Source organism: Ochotona curzoniae, unplaced genomic scaffold (assembly GCF_017591425.1).
Source record: "Ochotona curzoniae isolate NIBS_2020 unplaced genomic scaffold, NIBS_Ocur_1.0 contig_2692, whole genome shotgun sequence".
Classification (NCBI taxonomy): Eukaryota; Metazoa; Chordata; class Mammalia; order Lagomorpha; family Ochotonidae; genus Ochotona; species Ochotona curzoniae.
The window spans coordinates 10,215,340-10,228,939 of record NW_024465556.1 but is presented as its reverse complement, the minus strand read 5'-3'; the positions used below and the strand labels follow the sequence as shown (position 1 = coordinate 10,228,939).

The following is a 13,600-nucleotide window of genomic DNA, read 5'->3' as shown; positions in this document are numbered from 1 at the left end:
TACAATTCTTTTGAGAAGAAGCAGCAGCCAGTGAGTATCTACAAAAAAGACATTTCCACAACCACAGTAGGAAAAGTGGAATCTGTCTTAGCCTAACTCATAATATTAATGAATCCCCTTTCCCATCAACAAAAGGAAAGGAGCCCAGGCAGTCCTGGAAACCAGGAGGGCTCAAGGAAACAGATGCTACAGAATAAAGAAGCATACGTCTGAGTGTAGTTTCTGGTATGCCAGGATACATCCAGATACTATAGTGTGCTGCATAAGATACTCAAATCAGAAGGTTTCTAAAACTTTATACATCTTCTGTATTTTTAAAGTGATATATATCATGTGTTAGCACATATTTAAATGGTTACAAAGAATGTCATTGCTAATATACTAAAAATAATCTGAATTTAGGCATTATGGCTCAGCGGGTTAAGTCCCACTTGGAACACCACATCCCATATTAGAGTGTTAGTTTAGGTCCTGGCAACTTCATTTTTGATCTAGCATCTTGCTATTATGTCTGGGAAGACAGCAGATGATGGTCCAACTATTTGAGTTCCTACATTCCCACTGAAAAAACCTGGATGTAATTCTTGGCTCCTGACTTTGACCTGGCTTAGTTGGGTCTAGTTGTTGTGGCAATTTAATCAGCAAAAAAGAAAAGCTCTCTTTACCTCTCTCTCCCTCACTCTGACAAAGAATCTTTAAAAATTTTTAAATATTACATTTGTTAAACATTCTCAAGGGAATCCAGTTTTAAGCAGCTGAGGTACTACTACTTTTTAGAAAATAAACGAACAGCACTACTTCTAAGCTAGAAATTTCAAACTGTTCCTTTTGCCCCATCAACCTGTATTTTTATTCTACTTCTATCACAGAATTTATGCGAATACATAATTTATTCATGCATAAAAGGTCTTTATTACTTACCTTATCCTATTTCTTTGCAACAAACATATGTATGTAAATTGAGATTTTACATATTCTCACATTTCATAGAATGGAAGAGCCCTTTTTCTTCCAAGTGCTTCATGCATCCATGAGTGACTATTACTTACCGCTAAAATGAAATCAGGCTTGACATCAACTCTACATCTGGTTTTCACTTGTGTCAGCATAAGCACTAAGTCTCTGGTTCGCTGCTAGTAACAACAGCAACTCAAGTAATTTTAATTGTCCTTTTGTCCTCCCCCTCCCCTCCAGATGGTTTCTAAGCTTGTAACCAGGTAATTAGGATGAATACAAGTATTGCTTTCTTTTGGCGACTATGAACAAGGAACCCATATGAGACCTAAACATGGGGCAAGTTGTCAGGCAGATCAGTTCCTGGAAGGGGAACATAAGCTGCAGTCTTGACAAGTGGATTATTTATACCTCTCCTGGCCAAGGGGACTTCAAAGCATTGTGATGCACAGGTAAAGCAGCCATGGCACTGGCATCCCACATGTTCTGGCTGTTGCTCCTCTGATCCAGTTCCCTGCTAATGGCCTAGATTTCACACACTAAGAATGTACTAGGAATAGGTCATATGTCAAGTTAAATTTTCTAAGTCAAAGACTGTATTATTACTTTTTCCAAGTAAGGTTTCTTTTTTCTAAAAAATACTGCAATGATCACTTTTGTTGAACTTATGCAAAGATATTTCATATGATTAAGATGATTTCTTATCATGAGATGTTTGATGAATACAAAGCAATACATGTGATATACATGAAAACTACCAGATGAACTTTAAAATGAAAATCTGTGAATCCATCACTCAACAGTTGAAATATGACCAGTAAGTAGTGTTCTATCTGCAGGCTCTGTCTCCATTCAACCCCCTGCCTTCCTATCATACCCTCCCTAGTTAAGTATAAACTTATTTTCATCTGTATTAATCCCCAAAAGAGGTAAAGTTTAGATTCTCTTGTTACTGAGATTTTTAGAAATTACCTGTTTTTTGTATTCTACAACTAAGTTTCTTCACTCATTTACCTCAAATGTTTTTACACATAACTACAATATATTCATTTTCAAAGCTATGAGTACAATGCCACAGTTTATTGATTCATGCTCCTGAAACGAATGCTCAAATATTCTTGCTAATACAATCAACAGCAAATTTGCACAAGTCTATTAAAGGTTATACACTCATGAGTGGAACTACTACAGATATATGCATATACAATTATCCTCACTAGATAGTTTTAGAAGTCTTTTCCAAAATGAATAGACATCTCTATTCCTTCAGAAGTATAATGTCCTTTGAACTAATCTCCTTACCAATCCTTAGTAGTAAGACTTCCTAATATGAATCAATCTAGCAACTATGAAATAGCATTTCACTGTAGTTTTAATCTACACCTCTCAAAATAATAAGTTTGAGCAATCTTCCATATTTTCTACTTGAGTTTTTATTCTATAACATGCCTGCCAAGCTTTCTGACCCATGTTCCAACAGGGGTTTTGTTGGTTTGTATGAGTTTTTTATTTTTACCTATACATTATATGCTAGTAGTGACATCTATTGAGTATGCCTACTTTGCTAAGCTTTTCTGACTCAGTCCTGAGCTCTGCAGTTCTAGTTACGACTTCCTATTGATACCACTGCATTCTTTCCTGGCTCATGTTCTGGGGATAACCATTTTACAAAGCATTCATTTCCAAATTTTATCTGATTCTACCAATGACTTTAAAGACACAGGATGGGTATTATTATTTTTGTTTTATAGATAAGGAAACTGAATGGCTTGCCTAAGATCATAATGCTCGTCAGTCCTCGGACTTCTCATTCCATTTCCTTCCGATTATATGATGCTTCTGCTGATTATAACCTATTCACTACAGAAAGTGTTGTACCTCTGCTTAGCGCCCCATCCATCTCGTTGTGTTGTATATATAATTGGAAATACAGCTCTAGTCTATGAAACTCATTTTAATTCATTATCTACAAGATGAACAGTTGAGTGAGGATGCATCAGGAGAATTTCTATGGCATTTTTTGAGAGGCTAGGAGGATACCAGAAGTCAGCAGAATTACATGTTCAGTAACAAACCACACTTGTGAGTGCTATACGGACATTATTTCAAGTTAAGTATTTTTCTTTCACCACTGAGAAGTTCTGAAAAGTAAACAGAATAAAGCGAAGAAAAACATACTTCAACATTTACTATTATTGTCTAAACTGGCTGTTATATGTTGAATACTTTGAACTTCATTATTAAATATTATCTATGGTATGTCAGATATAACTACTAAGATTATCATTATAATTAACACTGCAGTTTCTTATGAGAAGGGATATTGGTGGGGTAGTAGTTCTATCACTTACCCTCCCGCTGAAGGCAGTGCTTTTGGCAGCTGGGTAGGTATCTACTGTCTGTGAAAGCCCAAGGTGGGTTAAGTGATGTTCAAATGTTTTTCAACTCTTTGAGATAGAGAAAACAACATTCTGAGAGCTGCAAAATAGATGAGAGGGGGGAGGGAGAAGTAGAAGAAGGGGAAAAGAGAGATTGAGATGCTCAAGCTAATCAAAGTACTGCACATGAACTCTCTTCAACCCTTTGTTTCTATGGATGATTCTATTTGTGCATATATTACTTACACTAGAGAAAATTATGTTTGATGAAACTAATAGAAACAAGAAAGGAGGTAGGGATAAATAAGAAAACAGAAGTCCTACTCTGAGGCATTTTAATCACCAAATAATAGTTAAGCATTTCCTGGTACACCCCTTGATGAATAACAGATAGGACCACATCTATCTTCTCTAAAGAGAAAGGTCTTTAATCACAACTGTCTGTGTTCTACAGATAATTACTAAACATGGCCTTGTTTAGGCTGCATTCTTCAAGCACTGTAAATAAATACACCTGCATCTCTGTACCTAGTATTCTCTGGTCAAACATTCCTTCACCAGGATTCAATTTTAAATTGTTTGCCCTGCTTGTTTTCCTGGATTGTTGCCTTTGATATGTATTTTCATGTGAGCCTGAGAGCTGTGTGTTATATGGTAAGTGCTGTCTGTCTGATGATGAGCCATCTGTATTTCCTTAATGAGTCAGGTACTATACGAGGCTCATGCGAGTCAAGTTGAGTAGGGGATAATTACACCACAAAGAGAGAAGCATAGAAGAGAGGCGTGTGCTTGCCAAAGTGGTACCTAATGACCATGGGGTCCAGATTTGTGTTTGGAGAGAAGAGGGGAGCTCTCTGTTGGTAATTCTGAGCTCTACATGTTTTAGTTGTGTGTAAAGACATAGGTCATTAGGAATGACAAATACGTTCCTAACAGAAGGGGAGAGTCATTCCTAACTAGGCAGCTGGTCGCATCACCTACTTAAAAGGACCCCAGAGATGCAAATTACCACTTGAGAGGAAGATCACCTGCACGAATCAGCTTTGCATCACTATCACAAAGTATCTCAGAGAAGCCACTTAGGAAAGGAGGTTTATTTGGGCACATGGTGTGGGAGGGGCATAGTCCAAGATTTGGCAGACCCCACTGGTTTGATCCTCTGGCAACAGAGACAGTGGTGGTGCCACTGTAGAGCAAGGATAACAGGGTACTCCTGGAAACAGAAGGAAGGGCTGGAGCCCCTTGTGAGAGCTGCCACTGACAGCACATGGCCAGGAGCCTAGAGGACCCACAGAAGGGCCCACCTCTCTCCAAGTACCACCCTGTGGGACTGTGTCCACCTTCTTACTACTTTCAGCTTTGACCCTGAGTTGAACACCCACAGAAGCTTGGGAACCAAATCTTGTTCAAATCACAGAAGTATCCATCATACTTCCATCTTCATCTTCAACTGCTTAAAAGTGGGCTTTGTAAATAAGGTGATTACACCTAATTCAAACTCCTCTTTGGGTGCCTGGTGCGATACCTCAGTGGCTAAATCCTCACCTTGTAAGCTCTGGGATCCCATATGCACATCGGTTCGTATCCTGGCTGCTCTGCTTCCTATCCAGCTCCCTGCTTGTGGCCTGGCAAAGCTTGCATCCACGTCGGAGACCAAGAGTAGGTTGTTGGCTCCTGGTTTCAGATCAGTTCAGCTCCAGCCATTGCAGCCAATTGGGGAGTGTCTCTCTTTCTGTTTGTATCTGTCTTTCCAATAAAAATAACCAATTCTTAAAAAAGAAAATCCACGTAGGGAAAGCCACAAGATAGAGTTGGATATCAGGACAACAGACACCCAAAATAAATAAAACACACCCTTACTTCACTCTGCAGGTGGACACAAAAGTGCCTAAGGCCTTCCTGGGAAGGTGAGGGTGGGCTGACCTGGTAGACTCCTCCCTGAGAGAGGAAGAATGTCCTTGGATCATTTTGGAGGAAGGAACTCCACGTAAAAGTAGAAGGAAAGGGGTCCTTGGAGCGAAAGGACGGAGTTCTTGGGTGGACGCCCGTGAAGAGATGCTGGAGGCAACAGGCCAAGGTCGGTGCCTCATGAGCCTGACCAATAGGATTCCGGGCTGGGCGGGACCCTGGGCGACAAGGCCTTCCACTTTGGACAGAGATGTCATTCAGATCAGGAATCACACCTCGGGCTTCTTGGGACTCCAAGTGTCCCAGCGTTTTCTGTGCTGGGCCCAGGAACCACAGCTTCGAGTCCGTGCGCCTCAGTCACGTCAGGAGACGTGGACAGGTGGGCTCCGCAGGGCAAAGCCGTGATCCCGAAAACCATACTTTCAGCCCACGCTTTTCTCGAGGTCACGCCCGCTCCCGACGCAGGCCGGCCCACAACCCCACCTGGGCCTTAAGTCCTGCCTCCACAGCCCGCAACCCAAAAGTCGGGTCTCCACAAACTTCCGGCAGCTGGCGCCTCCGGACGCGGGGTCTGCCCACTGCGCGTGCGCTCGCGCGCTCCGCGTCTCCTCCCCTCTCCCTCGCTCCCCTCCTCAGCCCTGCGCCCCTTCCCCCTGCAGCCGGCACTTGGTACGGCCGGGCGGTTGGCGTCCTCCACGGCCGCGGCCAGGGGCGGGATTTTCAAATCTGCGGTTTGGAGGAGTGGAGGCGGCCCCGGCTCTGGTGCTGGAGATGGAGGAGCAGACACGAGTCGGTGTGGCGGGGCTCGGCGCCCCTCAGGTGAGTGAGGAAGGGGGTCCAGCTGCGGACTTAGGAAGGGGCCCTGGCTGCTTTGTTTCCTCGTCCGGGAAGACGGCGCTCGGCCACTCGAAATCAGCCGTGGCCACAGACAGGGAGAGGGACTAGGAGGCTGCACCGTGGGTCCCCGAAAGGCCAGGAGCAACTGAACCCCCAGGTTAGGGAGCAAGCTGATGGCGGGGAAGGTGTGGAGCGATGCGCTCCTGCCAGCGTTTTGTGGCGCACCTGTCCGCAGCCCTCACCTCAGACACCCCTGTGTCTGCAAGCAGGAGTATGGATGCCCTGGGGACTTCCCAGAAGATACTCGGGTTATCACTGGATTTAACGGAAAGCTGGAGCGATATCTACACCCAGCAGAAGCGAGTGGATAGCGGAGTGCGGAAGCGACTGCAACCTCTGAACTTTAGAAGACATAGGAGGTTTGATAGTGTGTTATTTTGCAAACAGTTGCAAGGGAGAAGAAGGGCGCTTTAAATAGTGTAGACGTTTGTAGTTCAGCTGATAAAATTGTGTTAGCAACATCAGCTATTAGAATTTTATATTGCACTTCCCAATCTTAACCTTGGTTGGGGGGGGTGGGTCTTAATAGAAACTGCTGATGTCTTTAAGCTGGATCTCCTTTAAGCTGGAACTTCTGCTTCAATCACGTGCTAATTTTAACTTTAACTTATATACAGCTTGCCAATTTTGCATGTCAATACCGGCAGAGTATTTGCAGTTTCTTTTGGTTCAGCGGAATATTTTTGTTTAGAAGTCTGGAATTTCCTTAGCAGATCTAAAGTTGTTAAGAAATTTTCAATGATACTGTGAAAAATAAGGAATTGGGAATGATTATGCAAATTAACTCTACTATTATTATTTATGCCAGCATTTCTAAAAATTTCGAAGGTTTTGCTGTAAAGGCATCTTCTATATCCTCTCTTACATACTTTGGCTAGCCTGACTGATGGTTAAAAAAAAAATTCTGAATCATTTGGGATTCTTGCCAATATCAAAATTTTGAGTAAGCCATCTGAGTTTCCTGAGCTCTATGCTGCAGGAATGTTTAGGAATAGTACAAAGAGACAAGAGGACAAAGTCGTGAAAACAGTTTTAACAGCCTGGGATGAAAATGTTAAATATGCATAATGATTTGGTTATTTAGGCTGGATTGGACCAGTGCTTACCGATATCGCCCTTAGGCACAGTGAAATCAAAATAGCCGAAATGTTGAATCACTGCTTTTGTTTGGGGGAAAATTGCTCCAAACTAGTGAGAGTCTTCAATCTAATAGGAATATTGAAGGTCAGGAAGGGAATTTTATAGTTGATTAGCGCTGAATATTTGGGTTGTTTTCTTGGTTATGAAGAAGCTACTCTCTAGTAGGGGTTCAAATAGAAGATTTTGGGGTGGTCACCCACTAGACAAACATCTTACTGAATTGTTAGGGTCTTCTGCAAACCCCTTACATCACATCATATTGAGGCAGGGGTCAGATTTGAGTTCAATTCAACCGTGCGTGGCGTGCGGTCTTTAATAACTTATCTGTCTCACCCACGTTCTGCTTTCCCCAGGTATGGAATGGGTGTGGGGATTTGACAAGCTTAATAGAATATTTAGCACAGCACCTAGACTCAGGAAACACTTGAGAGAGACTGCTCACTTCTTCCTTTATTTCTTTTTAGTCTCATTCCTCTGAGCAGTGGAGGCAGTCACCTATTTTTTCATGTAAATGTTTGGGCTTCTGAAATCTTAATAAAAATTGAAAGCTAATATTTCCCCCACTGCAGAGAAGTCAATGTACGTAGAGATGTAAGAATTTAAGAATTCTTTCTGCAGTTCCATCCCCCCGAGTGGCCCACTGTTAGCATTCTCCAGACCTGGCTGTGTACATCAATAATTCTTGAAGTCTGTGAGGTTTCTTGCAGAGACATGACATTACCGGAGTCCTGGGGCTGCTTTTCTGTAGTCTTGTCTTTCTCCACCTGCATGTTGCTCTTCCTGCCAACGTAGCTGGTCTACATCCATGAGGTAAATGATAGCATGTCTTACCAGCCGCCCACCTTCAAGGTTTTCTAACCAGTTCTTAGTAGCAACACTAAGACCATTGCATTGGGTAGGGTTCTCTGGAGATACAGAATTGATGAAGCTACACATACAAGGAGAGGAAGGAGAATTCATTAGGGAGGAGGCTGGCTTGCCTAGTTGTAGCAGCTGAGAAGCCCCAGGACAGATGGTCTGCAGGCCAGAGAGCCTGTGCTGGTAGTGTGGCTTGGTCTAACCCAACTGCCTGGGAAGCAGAGAAGCCCTGGACGGGATTCTCCATTCAGTACTGAAAAGCCTGGCTGTCGGCAAAAGGGCGGAGGATGCGCATTTCCCAGTTTGTTTGTTTGTTTGTTTTCCAGGCAGGTGGAAGTCACCTTCCCCTTTGGTCCCTCCAGGTGCCTAGGCTGTCAGTGATGCCCACCCTGGTCAGGTCCCATCCTCCCTGATCCACTCAGATGCACACTCTGGATAGGCTGAGCCCGATTCCTCTCTCCAGCAGCCCGTAATGTCCTTGGGTCACTGCACTCCGTCAAGCCCTTTGTTTACTAGAGCTAGTATTGGTCGAACAAAGTTTACTTCTGTGTGTGAAGTGTAGCTGTTTACTAAAACAAATTGTGTGGAGAATACACAGCTAGCTAAAAGAAGAACCTGTATCAAAACCCAAAAACTCCACGTGTTCAAAACCATGCATAACACCAGTTCATTCTGCTTGTATCAGCTCTCACAGACCAATTTAACTCACCTTAACCCTGAGGTTAGCCTCTGCAAGGGAGCTAGCTGCAATTTAATTGGGCAGGGCCAAGGCTCAATAGATTACTTCTGTAAAGGGCTAGATAGTAAGTATTGTCAGCCTTGCAGGCCACAAACTAATCGGGATCACTCAGCTCTGCTGTTATGGGTTGAGAATACAAATGGATGTGGCAAGCGCTTCAGTGTGACTTTAGTTCCAGAAACAGGTGCTTGCCGCTCCTCTCAAAAATAGTATTGTAAAGCTGCCTTCTGCTAGATAGTCTCCACTTCCATAGGGAGCAGCAACTTGGTCTTCTACATAAGTTTTCCAAGAACTCTGACTTGAATGATGTGAAGTCTGCAGTGCTGGGATAGAAGCCCTACAAGTTGTTTCCCCTGATGTGGCTGTGGCCACCTGCTGGCTGCTTAAGGTTGTTGCAACTTTGAAAATGTTAGAATTTCAAACAGTCCAACAATGGCTCTTCATTTAAAAAAAAAAAAAAAAAAAAAAAACCCCAGTGGTTCTGGACATTAAATCATGAGAGGAACTTTAAACACACACACACACACACACAGCCTGGGGCCCTACTTTGGGGAAGGTTGTAGGTATAGGTTTCTTATTTTATTTTTAAAGATTTATTTATTTTTATTGGAATGTCAGACTTAAAAAGAGAAGGAGAGAGAAAGAACTTCCACCTGCTGGTTCTCTCCCCAAGTGTCCACAATGGCTGGAGCTGAGCTGATCCGAAGTCAGGAGCTAGGAACTTCTGGGTCTCTCATACGGGTGCAGGGTCTCAAGGCTTTGGGTCATCCTGCCACAAGCAGGGAGCTAGATAGGAAATGGAGCAGCTGGAACACGAACCAGCACCCATAGGGGATCCTTGTGCATGCAAGGCGAGAACTTTAACTACCGTGTCAGGCGCTAGGAACTTTGATGTTTATAGGGACCATCCTCTACCTCAACTGATTCTGATGGCAGCTGCTTTAAGGACCCCAGTACTGGTTTAAATGCTGCTTTATTAGAAAATACAATTGAATTTAGTGTCACCAGATGGTATCTGTATTTGAGTTGTGGAGTAAGGCTATTCATCCTAGCGTCAAGTTCTTCCCAATATATACCGTCCAATATTGATGTAAGATTAGCCGACCACCAGGGAAGAAGGTCATTATCAGTGTCTAGAAAAGAATGCAGATTGCTTTTGTTCCAGGGAACTTTGATCTCAGGCTTCCAATCCTGTGTAGCAGAAAGACAGACGTGAAGCAGGGAGCTACAGAGGAAGACACGTGCAAGGGAGGTTTAAACCCCCTCTTAACACAGAAGCTGAAGCAGGAGTTGCTTCCTCCCTACTTGTTGGGGAATATTGGTTTGTGTCCATCATTGGTGCATTGGTGGTGACCCCATTGCCTGGGAGGGGGCACGCCAGAATTCTGTCCATCTGGGTCTTGGTCTGAGGTTACAGCGACTGACCGGGCTCAAAGCAAGCTCCACCCTCCTCTGGTCACTGCCAGAGTTTCTGTGGACACATGGATCATATAGATAATTCTTATAATTAATTGCTAATTACATTAAAATAATTTATATGGGGATCTGCAAGTCATAAAAAAATGGAATGGAGTTGAAATTCAGTCATGTGAAAAAGGAAAACTGGCACATGTCTGTGTGTATGATGTATACCAGTTTTTTTTTTAAAGATCTATTTATTTTTATTGGAAAGTCAGATATACAGAGAGGAAGAGAGACAGAGAGAACGCTCTGCCATCTACTGATTCACTCCCTAAGCGGCCACAATGGCCAGAGCTATGCTGATCTGAAACCAGGAGCCCAGAGCCTCTCCCAGGTCTCCCATGCAAGTGCAGGGTCCCAAGGCTTTGGGCCATCCTTGACTGCTTTCCCAGGCCACAAGCAGGGAGCTGGATGGGAAGTGGGATTGCTGGAACACAAACCAGTGCCTATATGGGATCCTGTTGTGTGCAAGGCAAGGACTTTAGCTGCTAGGCTAGTGTGTCGGACCTCGTACTCTGGTTTTGAGTGGCAAAACTACACGGGAAGGTTTTTATGTGGTGATTCTACGATGTAACTGCAGACAGTAGTTGTTCTCTACGTGTGAATGCTTCAGTGGATTGGCTTGGACCATCTATGACCATTTCTGGGGAGTCATCATAAACTCTTCACTCTCCCAGTAGTCATTCTTATTTTTTTTGCAAAGATAATCTTTTTAAAATGTATCAATTTTATGAGTAGAATCCCTTCTCATTTTGTAGTGATTTTTTTTTTTTTGAAAGAAAGAGTGACAGAGGGAGTGGGTGAGAGACGAAGATCTTCCATCCAGCTGTTCATTTCCCAGATGCCTGAAACATCTGGGATTGGGTTAAGCCAAAGCCAGGAACTTGGAACGCTCTGTTTTCCCATGTGGGATGGCAGGGGTAGGAGCACTTGGGCATATTAGCATGGAATTGGATCTGAAACAGAGTAGGCCATACCCAAACAGACCGGTGTGGGATATTGACACCAATGTTAGCAGCTTAACTCATTGCGTGCAGTGCTGGCCCCCAGCACAATTTTTTCATTTATGCATTGTTACAAGTGGAAGGCAAACTGCAGTGCTCTTTCTTTTTTCTTAAACCGCAGAAGCCAAAATATTCACTTTGCCATCAAAAAGAATCGTAACAGAATCATCAGTGCATGTTCGTAGCAAAGAATATCTTATGATTTACAATGTTCACCAAAGTCGCAGAGTTAAATCAAAACTGTACATTCAGCTTGTAGAATTCTAATGCTACATGAAAGATGTATATAGAATCAGGCCACTACAGGTTCATTGTATGGGATAATAAAACTTTCAGAACTGAAATTATTTAGTAGTTTCGTAGTGACTGTGAAACATGAAGTCTGCCCCGAGCTGTGTTCTGCATTCCTGGTCCGTGCAGCTCGGTTTCTGTCCTCTTCTAGGCGCATTGCTTACATTCTGGCTTTTGAGGTCTCATTGTTCTGCTTATCGTGACAAACAGCCAGTTACCTCCTCGCTGCCGGGCGCTGCTTCCTTCCTGTAGCCCTGTTGTTTTTCACAAGTTTCCCTTAATCAACTAATTGTCAATTACATGCCATGCCATAATACAGTTTCTATAATACTGTGTAGGGAACCGTCATCACACTAGTTACTGTATGTTTCTTTTTAAGTTTTTTTTCTTGTTTTGTTTTTAAATTTAACAAGCAGACAGAGAGGGAGAATGAGAGGGAAAAAGAGGAAACTTAATATCTACCATGTTTCTCGTTTTCCACCTGTTAAGGGTAAAAAGAAATGTAAACTTGGATTCTCACCTCCTTTTGAAAATGTTTTTCTCATTTTTCTTTTTTCAATTTTAGGACTGCAGCATTCAAGAAAAGATAGACTTAGAGATCCGAATACGAGAAGGAATACTGAAGCTCCTTTCCCTGAGCACTCAGAAGGACCAGCTTTTACTCGCCGTGAAGAATCTCATGGTGTGCAATGCCCGGATATTGGCTTACACCTCAGAGCTGCAGAAACTAGAGGAGCAGAGTGCAAAAGGAACTGCAAGGGGGTTGGTAGCACGGTTTACCTCTAGCTTTTAGTGTACTTTAAAGCTTTACCAGTAAATGATACTGCATTTTCTTTTTTAAATTCAAAGAATAATTGTCAAATCGCCAGACTTTAAAGCACACACGCACCCTGACAGCGCAGCTGACGTCGTAAGCGCTTTAATGGTAGAACTCAGAGGGAACCCGGCCCCAGGCAGTGACTTCACTCGGTTCATTTGTTATGTTCCCTATGTGAAGCGGAAAGCAAGGACCTAGGGAAGATTTTAAGAAAGGATCACGGCCAGCAGTCCAGTGTAGAGGGATGTAGATCTGAACTCATCGAAAGATGACTGCTTGCTTAGAGATGTGCTACTAAAATGGCCCTAGCCGAGAGTAATAGAATGTAGATGCTGTGCTATGTTCAAATGAACGAGTAGCAAGATGCATAAAAATAAAGATACATATCCTTATGGATGGAAAGGAACTTCAAAATCTGCAAATATCCCTTCATGTGCTAAACAAAAATCCTCAGAGTAGGGGACTGTTTTGCCTCAGAGCAGGGGACTGTCTAGTGACAGAAGCTAATGAGAGAGGGGTGTGCTCCATAACTTCTGGTCACGCGTTCTCTTTGTCACTACCAGCTGCCCTTTCAGATTAGATGTGTGATTTGCGAGTGAAATTGTGTTCTGTCTGAAGAATTGACTGTAGTTAGAGGCTAGTGTTTGGTGTGTATTCATTGTCGTTTAATAAGTCTTGACAACTCTAGCCCAAGTGAGAAGTTTCTTCTCAGACGTTAATAGCCCCTGGGCTGGTAACAGTGTACTTACTTCAAAATCTTGCTGTGGGGTGGGAGGGGAAGAAAAACACAGTATAGAAAAGGAGATTTTATATGAATAAAATCTTGATGAGGTTGTGATGTCACTGAGCTCTGAATGCAGAAGAGACAGGCTTAGCTGTAGTGCCAGCAGGTACCCTTTCATCTCTTTGAACTCATCTTTTTTTTAAATGTTTATTTTAATTTTTATTCGAAAGACGTAGTTATATAGTGAGAAGGGGAGACAGAAAGAGAGAGAGCGTTGAACGAGCAAATGAGCTTCCATCTGCTGGTTCACTCCCTAAATGGCTGCAGTGGTTGGAGCTAAGCCGATCTGGAGCCAGGAGCTGCTTCTGAGTTTCCTCTGTGTGTGTAGAGGCCAAGGGCTTGAGCCATCCTCCACTGCTTTCCCAGGCC

The 13,600-nt window shown here is 43.1% G+C and overlaps 1 protein-coding gene across 1 annotated transcript in view; it reads left to right on the top strand.

The window, feature by feature from the left end:
• Window positions 1-5,865: 5,865 nt before the first annotated feature.
• RTKN2 (rhotekin 2) overlaps window positions 5,866-13,600 on the top strand; it is a 58,550-nt gene continuing 50,815 nt past the window's right edge. Inside the window, exons 1-2 of the mRNA XM_040975823.1 lie at window positions 5,866-6,059; window positions 12,196-12,392. Coding sequence (XP_040831757.1) covers window positions 6,012-6,059; window positions 12,196-12,392 — 245 coding nt within the window. The 5' untranslated portion in view covers window positions 5,866-6,011. The remainder of the gene's footprint in view (window positions 6,060-12,195; window positions 12,393-13,600) is intronic.